We start from the raw sequence: 9588 nt of genomic DNA, 5'->3' as shown, positions 1-9588 counted from the left end.
CGTCTTGCCACAGCCTCACCTGTTAACTCCCCAGGTGAAAATGTATCCTGAAAGGAAAGTGATTTGGCGCCGCCGTCAAATGCAAAGTCACAGATGGCCTGAAGGCGATTTCTTTAAAAAATAAAAGTTTCAGATGTGCTTCAGCAAGGGGCAATAGTGTGAAATAGAGATCTGTGGCAGGCAGTACTTCAGAGGAGTCCATTAATCACATAACCATCAATTGTTAAATAAAATTGATCCAAGCAATTACTGAATATTTTTATCTCCCCGTGGGATGAGGCCCTGATAAAAACAGGTCAGAAGGACGTCTTAAAAGAACTGAACTTTAGGCTAAAACCAGAAGGGTAAAGGGAGCAAGGAGTTTTAGAAAAATGGAAACACCTTTGTGTGGCTTGAATGGTTGAAGCTGGAGCTGCAAGTAGGGTGTTGCAAACCATGACCAGGCCTTTAGGCTGGTAGTTACCAGGCTTCATGCTAAAGTCACCTGGGGAGCTTTAAACATATACCGATAAAGGCCCCTGCTGCAGACCGACTAATACAGTTTCTGATGTTAGGTGTTGGACGTCAGCAAATTGTTACTGCTCCCCAGGCGGACCAAGTTAAGGTGGTTGGACATTAATCCTAACTGAAATGAGGGAGCCACTGGAGGATTTTAAGTAAGGAAGGCTAGAGGTCAGACCTGTGTATTTTAGAAATCAACTACAGTGAAGAGAGAAGGGAGATTATTATGGGAATCCAGAGTAACTTTAAGTAGCAGCAGTAGAGATGAAGACAAATAGACAAATTCAAGAGCAATTTAGAATCTTCATGGTTATTACCTCAGGGGAGGGGGATTAGGAAAAAAGACACTACATTTTTATTGTATTTCTGTATTGTTAAGAGTATTACAAACATGTATTTGTAATTTAAAGAATGTTTTATAACTTTTAAGTAATTTGTTTGTAATTAAGAGAAAATCTTATATGATACCAGTGGTGACACTTAGACCTTTGGTTTGGGCCAGAGATAAAAGGAAATAGACTGTTTTGAAGAAATAAATGCATTTCATTTTAAATTAACAGTTTATCGTCAGAGCCCAGGGAAAATACTGTTTTGGGGAAAGAGTGATCAATGGTTATAAGTCAGTAAGAGGCAAGGTGAGGGCCGAATTGTGTCAGTGCAATTTAGAGATGTAGATAACTGGTGATTTCAGTGTGATGCTGAATGTTGACAGTTCTCAAGAAACTTGGCTGTGAAGGTGAGGAGCTAGCTGCGTTCACTGCCTTCTGGAGAGGTAGTGATCAGCACCATTTTCATTGAAGCGGGTGCCGAAGAAGACTTTAAAAAAAAAAAAAAAAGGTTAAGCATTGGATTACTACTCACAAAGTTGTCGGTTTGAACCCACCCAGAGGCACCTCAGAAGACAGGCCTGGCGATCTGCTTCTGAAAGGTCACAGCTTTGAAAACCCTATAGAGCAGTTCTACTCTGCACACACAGGGTTGCCAGATGTCAGAATTGACTCACTGGCAACCAACAACAACCTGCTCCCTCAGCACACGGCACTAGGCAGAGGACCAGTCTAGTACCTTACAAATTTACATTAAATGGTGCTACAGAAAATTGGACTAATGATTAATAACTTATTCACATATGAAAAAAATTCAACAATTGACATTTGAATACTCTTGAACTTGAGTCAGGAAAAAATTATATTCTGAGTATCTCTGAATTGAATGTATAGGTATAGTACAAAGAAAATATTATTGAATCCTAAAAGTCATAATTTTGCAAATATATAAATTAAGCAATATAGTAGTAAGAGCGTCAGAAGGGAGAAAAGTAGAGAAGGGGTTTAAAACTTTTTAAGTGATAATCTCTAATTATTAATTCAAATTTAGGATATGGATATGAAAATACAAACCTCTATGTATTTTTTCTTAAGAAGTACAATAAGACAAATTCTGATTCAGATGTTACAAGTAGATCTTAAAGGTTTCATTGAAAGCTACATACACATGCCTGGAAGCAGAAATCAGTACTAAAATAATGGGCAGTTTATTTATTTAGTAATTAGTTCTAGAATAATGGATAAATTCATTGGTAATTTAGCAGTATTCAGGCTGTTGGAATAAAAACCATTTAATGTCAAAAGAGGGGCCATTGGTGGTTCAGTGGTAGAATTCAGCTCCCCATGCGGGAGACCTGGGTTGTATTCCCAGCCAATGAGCCTCATCTGCAGCCATCACCTGTCCGTCTGTGAAGACTCTCATGTTGCTGTGGTGCTGAACAGGTTTCAGTGGAGCTTCCAGACTAACACTGACTAGGAAGAAAGGCCTGACAATTTACTTCCAAAAAAAAATTTGCCAGTGAAAACCCTATGGATCACAACAGTCTGATCTCATTGTGCATGGGGTTGCAATGAGTTGAGGACTGACTCCATGGTAGCTGATGGCAACAATGTCAAAGTAAGTAGGCTACGCCAGAGAACTGAATGAATTTTAAGTAACAGAAGTAGAGTGAACCATTTAAAAAAAGTTTTAATGTATACAGAGATATAAGGTTGTCAGTGAACTGGTGTAAGGGCCTCGTAGAGTCTTTGTGCAGCCAGTTCTACCATTTCTCGGAGGGATTCATCATCTTCACTTCCTTCTTCACATTCTACAGTCTGAAAATGAAAGCACAAACATGCCCTTCACTTAAGAGTCTAGCACTATTATATGGAAGATTGGTTACCACTCGTTAAGAAAACACATTTCCTGTAGGGATGGAAATCACAGTAGGACTGATTATCAAGACCCAGCATAGCTACGTTGCCCACTTGTGAGCAGACTACCTTCATGCAGAAAGAGATTCCTGACCGTTCTAAGAAACATACTGAGCACAGTGGCTAGGTCTAATTAGAGATTAATTTGGGGGCAAAAAAAATACACTGAAAGTCTAGGGAAGTACATTCCCTTCAAAGCCTATATTTTTGACCCAGTAAATGTTACTCCATGGAATTCAGACTATGCCACAGAAATTACTTACCAAGTATTGGATATAATCATCTACTCAACATTGTGTATTAAATTTAAGCTCAGTAATAATCTTCTAATTACTTCTTAAAACTCAACTACAAAACGCTATATACTGCTTAAAAATATTTTTCATTATACCATAAATGTATTCCACATAAAAATTTAGGACAGAAAAAACACCCTTTATTCTATGACTTAATTCTCACTACCATTAACATTTCAGTGTCTAACCTTCTAGACTTTTAACTGTACATATGTATATATTTTTAAATGAAAACGGGCTAACTGATGATACGTGCTGTCTTGTGACTTATTTTTTTCTATTCAACAATGTATGGTGGACAACTGTGCACATTAATATACATCACCATTCTTGGTGACTGTATATATTGTACTCCATGGTTAAGGGTATAAACTAAACCAAACCCATTGCCACCGAGTTGATTCTGACTAATACCCTAAAGGATAGAGTAAAACTGCTCCATAGAGTTTCTGGGGCTGCTTTACGGAAGCAGACTGCCACATCTTTCTCCTGTGGAGTGGCTGGGGGGTTCAAGCCGCCAATCTTTCAGTTAGCAGTCGAGTGCTTTAACCACTGTGCTACCAGGGCTCCTTCATAAGGGTATAAAATATACATTATTTATTCAGTTATTGTATTTAATAAGCCCTATTCTCGTACATTTCTGAAAACCCTGGTGGTATAGTGGTTAAGGGCCATGGCTGCTAACCAAAAGGTTGGCAGTTCGAATCCACCAGGCACTCCTTAGAAACCCTGTGGGGCAATTCTACTCTATCCAATAGGGTCACTATGAGTCAGAATTGACTCCACGGCAGTGGGTTTGATTTTTTATTCTCATATATTTAGGTTTCTTGATTTTTTTTTTTTTTATAATCAATGCTAAATAGACATCCTTGCTCATTTGTTTATCTTCTTCAATTAAATTTGGTGAAATTGTGGGTTAAAGGTGTTCACGTCTTAAGGTTTTTGATACATATCACCAAACTGCCTTACAGAAAGACTATGTCACCTAATTTGCACTCTTCCCAGTGGAACACAAAAATAGCTACTTCCCTATTCTTTCACCATCACTGGGTCCTGTCACTCTTCTTAATCTTTGTAATATGATAAACACACTGCTAGTTCACACTTTAAATTTGCATTTTCTCTAATTATTAGTGAATCTGAATGTCTGTTCCATATATGTACTGGCTATCTATATTTCTTCTCTACTGAATACTTGGTTCACGTCCTTAGCCTATTTTCCTGAGGTTAAAAAAAAAAAAAAAAGCCTAGTCTTTTCTCAAAACATCTACATAGTCCAAGAACATAAAAAAGAAATTTAAAACATATGTTATTTGCTTAGAACTGTTCTATTCATCAACAACAACCCGGCAATGAGATAATTACGCCAGCTCTGCCCCTGGGAGACCAGAATAGATCCCATACTCCATGAGCCTGTGTGTTTGAAAAGCCACTTGTATCTTATTTGTGCAAACAGGAGAGTGGCTTTTTGAAAAAAACTGGAATCAACGAGATATTAGAGAAATGCTGAAGTAAATTAAAGTATATAATGGAAAACAAAAACAATGGAATAATACAGAAACGTGTACTATGCAGCAACATGGAAAAGCACTTATGACAGATGATAAATAAAAAGGACAGGACGCAAAACTTTATATACACCACTATATGGGAAACAAAGACAGGAAAAACTGGAAGGAAATGTCAAAATGCAAAAGTAACCTGTCAGATAATGGGATCATAGATTATTTCCTCCCTCACTTTATTTTTCAAATTTCCTGAAATGTAAGAAGGAACCTACCCGTGTATCCAAGTTTATATTTGCAGTTTTTCCATCCACTGTGACACTAAGAATAGAGCCATCTTTTACACTTACACAGTCTTCTCCAAATATGTCCCTTGAAATAAACAAAGATACAATATTAGTGGAAAAATGCACATTACACATAGGTGGGGAGAGAATGAAATTGAACACAGGTCCTAGTTCTGAGACAATACAATTTTATACTACCCTATATATAGATACACTATACCTACCCACTGAGATATACTTCTTAATTATTAACCATGCTCTATTTTATTAACTTTATAAAACAGGTAAGATCAATTATTGGTGGTGCTAAAGAAACCAATACATTTACTCTGACATAATTGTAAGGACCTGAATGCCTGGGGAAAGAAGTTGTATTTTTTAGAGTACGATCAACTTGAAACTTTAGACACACTGTAGCTCACATTCCTAAGGCCAATGTAACGCTGGCTATTTTTCTCATATCCTTTCCTAATAGTTCCAGCTGTCTGTGTGTCTATGCGAGAGGGAGAGGTGAGACATGGAGGCAGGGGTGGCATAAGTAGCATTAGGAGAGGAAAGCCAGAGTGGAAGTAAAGTGGAACAGTTAGCAGCCACTTGTAGAGTCCCCTTGGCACAGCTTAACCTGAATACTGTTGCATGTGAACTTTTGTTCAGCACCACCAACTGCTGTACTAGAAGAAAGTGTAACTATTTCAGGGAACACGGTTTTTCTATTCCTCTAAAGCCCAATAGCAGAGCTGTTCTAGCCACATCCCCCAGACAGGCACAGGACAGCGCTGAAACTCAGCTCCCACAGCAGGGCTTCTTAACCCGGGGGTCCCAGGAGAAGCTTGCAGAGGGGGGTTTACCTCCCTGAAATCCTAGCTCAAAGTGTATGCATGTTTATCTCCCAACCCTGCAGGGAAAAGTCCCACAGGTCCTACCAGACTGATAAAGTGGTCAATGATCTAAGAATCATTAAGGTATTTAGACCCTAAGCCTAGCAGGTCAGGCTTCCAGAAATATCCGCTGCAGAAAAGAACTAGGGGGTACTATAGCCACAGGGGTGGGAGCCAACACAGAATCTGCTGCCTTTTAAATGGAATCATTGTTCCTGTATTGTTAGCTGGCTTGCAGTTGGTATGACAAGGGATAATTTTTTAAAATGGACAACAAGAAGATTTTTCTGAAGATGTATGATCGCCTCTGTAAGCAAAGTCACTATTTAAAGCCTATCACTGGTTCACTTTTAAAAAGCCACTAAAGAGCTGCTTTCAAAAAGATGACAAGAGCTTAGAAATTTGGGGAAAGGAAGCAGAAATGTTGACATAAAACTCTTCCCAAACATGCAGAATACCTCATTTTGCTAAGATACCCAATTAAATAAATATTTAAAAAATAAAAGTGCTCATTTATTCAACAAGTATTTACTGAGAGATTACTATGTGCAAGGCACTGTGTTAGATACTGAAATTATAAAAACTGAATACAAATCTTTTTATTTTTCCTTTTTTGGTATAATATATAAGCTTAATTATAGTTCTCCACCTCAAAGTAGTTTTATATGTTTATTTTATTTGGAAAAACATTCCTATATCAGGCTTAAAGAATAACTGAGGAAACGGGAAAAGACCTATATTTAGTGTTAGGCAAATATTGAGTTTAAAGGTAATGCACAATCTACCAGTTTACTATCTGAGAAGAGTCTAGAAGAAACTCATTCTTAAGAGAATTCACATTTAAAGAGAAGTGAATATGTAAAACAGTTCTTAAAGACATAGTAACATTAGGCTAAGACTTTAATACTTGTCCTTGATGACAATGTTTTATCTTTGCTGAATATGCCGTCCCTTGTAAGAACATCCTGGGGCTTTAAGTAAAATTTATTCATGGAGAAATGACTTACCGAGCAAGTCACATGTACCTGGAACCAGCTAGGGTATGTAGCTGGAAGGGATGTGAGAGAGAACCCAGTTCAAACTGCTCTCTTTACTGATAGTGAAATAGGTACCTGGACTGGTTAAGGGGCCTTGTCTGAAGCCACAGAACTAGTTAGTGATTAGGCCAGGGTTGACCGAATCTAGGACTTCTTCCTTACCACCCCCTGTTGAGCAGTAATAGGTGAAAACTTACTGGAGCATGATCTCTAGCCTCTTGCTGTAAACATGCATCTCTAATTTTTTAGAGCCCTTATGGACTGCACCTGGGGGAAAAAAAAGCAACAGAGTTCAATGGTCAAATTCCTACTTAAGATAATTTCCATATCAATAATCAGAACACAGTTTACTGATAAGTCAAAGTGATTAACTATGGAATCCTTGAAGTGACAAACAAGTATATGTATCATCTATCTTCTAAGGCAAATTGATATTTTCATCACTTTATTTCATGTTCTTATTAAAGATCCACAAAATGATATTTAAAATTTTTTAATTTGATTTCCAATGTTTCTCAAACTTTTCCACATTTCATTACGAGCAGAGGTGGGTGAAATTAACTCCAGGAGTGCTAGTGGCACATCCAAGCTTGAAAGATCCCTTAAGTCTTCTGTCTTATCTAAAACCTTATGTAAATTTAGCATTCTACTACATAATGCATCTGTTTGTTTTAATAAAAATTAATATTTAAAATTATCTGCCAGTTAAATTACTTAGCAATCCCCAAAACAATGAAATTTGATGGTTCAGGACAGTAAGCTGTATTTAACCCGGAGTTTCAAGTACACTCCGCCACATCACTAAGTACCTCCTAGTCCAGCAGCAGCGGCAAAGTAATGCAGAATTAACAGTTTAACAGTTCTTCAAAAAGCTAAACAGAGAGTTACCAAACAACCCAGCAATTCCACTCCTAGGTATACGCCCAGGAGATACAGAAACATGTGTCCACACAAAATCTTGTACAAGAATGTTCACGGCAGCATTATTCCTAAATGATGAGTTGATAAACAAAATGTTGTCTCTTCATACAATGAACTATTACTTGCCTAGAAAAAGGAATGAAGTACTGACTGATGTTCCAACATGGATTATATTAGGTGAAAGAAGCCAGGCGCAAAGGGACAAATATTGTAGGATTCCATTTATATGAAACGCTGAGAACAGGCATATCTGCAGTAGACTAATGGCTTCCTCTGCCTGGGGGAAGTCACGGGTTGGGAGGTGATAGCTAAAGGTCACGGGCTTTCTTCCTGGAGTGATGTAAATGTTCTAAATGTGATTGTCATGATGGCTGCACAATTCAGAACATACTAAAAACACATGAATTGTATACTTTAAATGGGTGATATTATGGTATGTGAATGTCTCAATAAAGCTATTACAAAAATAAAATAGTGTAGAATTGTATAATCCTTCAGACAAAACACACACACACTAAACATATATCATGGAGGAAAGTGTCAGAAATAATTTCATGGCCTTATCCATAAACAGGGAAATAGGATCTAAAAATTTGTCATTTTAAAAAGACTTAAAAAATTAAAGACTTATTCAATAAGCTTTTAATTTCTCAGCCCAAATAATTATTTTATCATCTAATATAACACCCTGGTGGCATAGTGGTTAAGTGCTACGGCCGCTAACCAAAGGGTCGGCAGTTCAAATCCGCCAGGTGCACCTTGGAAACTCTATGGGGTAGTTCTACTCTGTCCGATAGGGTTGCTATGAGTCGGAATCGACTCAATGGCACTGGGTTTGGGTTTTTAATATAATTAAATATTTAATACAATATTACATACCCTAAGTGTGAATTTTTACTAACTGACCTCAGTTCTCTCAGATACATATTTAAATTTAGTCTACGTAAAACTGCCAAAATGTCATTTCTTCTAAATTATTTTATAATTCAGTGTTTTTCCTCTAATTGTTTAATTCATAATTTTAATTGCACATACACCTAACCTGATGCCACTTAAGAAAGCTATATAATAAACCTTTATATTTTAATTATGATAATTAAATTATCAAGTATTAAATAACCATTAACTGACATGTAAATACAATCTCATAAAACACAACCAGTTGTCATCAAGTCGATGATGACTTATGGAGACCCCATGTGTATCAGAGGAAACCCTGGTGGCGTAGTCCTTAAGAGCTATGGCTGCTAACCAAAAAGTCAGTAGTTCGAATCCCCCAGGTGCTCCTTGGAAACCCTATGGGGCAGTTCTACTCTGTCCTTCAGGGTTGCTATAAGTTAGAATCGACTCAACGGCAGTGGGTTTTTTTTAATGTCTATCAGAGTAGAACTGTGCCCCAAAGGGTTTCAATGGCTGATTTTTCCAGAAGTAGATCTCCCATCAGCCTTTTCCAAGGTGCCTCTGGGTGGACTTGAACTGTCAACTCCTGATTAGCAGCTGAGTGTGTTAGCCTTTTGTACCGCCCAGGAACTCTCATAAAATATACATTAAACATAAATAAATCTAAGCCATGAACTATTAAACTTTCCAAAGTACATGCTCATATGTGTGTAATACGTATGCAGTCATCACTAATATTTATGATAAATTCTTCAGACACGAGGTTATACTAAATGTGAAGTAAATCATAAACTCATACAAGTATACCTGCCATAACCAGGTCAAAACAAGACAGATGTGATAAAAACGGGCCGTGTGAAAGAGAAGAACATAATGGAACATGAGAACATAAAAATATGCACACTGAAAATGTGTAAGTTTTACTACGTGCCTTCTGTGCGAACGGGGGACATACAAATTGGTGATCAAACACAGACAGGGAAACAAATACAAGCTGTGTTTTTAGAGCCCGGACTGAAG

The 9588-nt window shown here is 37.4% G+C and overlaps 1 protein-coding gene across 3 annotated transcripts in view; it reads right to left on the bottom strand.

Moving 5' to 3' along the window:
- Positions 1 to 2499: 2499 nt before the first annotated feature.
- Positions 2500 to 9588, bottom strand: part of CPSF3 (cleavage and polyadenylation specific factor 3) — a 41691-nt gene continuing 34602 nt past the window's right edge. For all 3 annotated transcript variants that reach the window (XM_049904586.1, XM_049904587.1, XM_049904588.1), the window contains 3 exons: positions 6945 to 7014; positions 4821 to 4917; positions 2500 to 2645 (listed from right to left, as the gene is read on the bottom strand). In XM_049904586.1, the coding sequence (XP_049760543.1) occupies positions 2544 to 2645; positions 4821 to 4917; positions 6945 to 7014 (269 nt within the window). In that variant the 3' untranslated portion in view covers positions 2500 to 2543. The remainder of the gene's footprint in view (positions 2646 to 4820; positions 4918 to 6944; positions 7015 to 9588) is intronic.

This window comes from Elephas maximus, chromosome 12, assembly GCF_024166365.1.
Source record: "Elephas maximus indicus isolate mEleMax1 chromosome 12, mEleMax1 primary haplotype, whole genome shotgun sequence".
Lineage (NCBI taxonomy): Eukaryota > Metazoa > Chordata > Mammalia > Proboscidea > Elephantidae > Elephas > Elephas maximus.
This window is presented reverse-complemented; position numbering and strand designations above follow the sequence as displayed.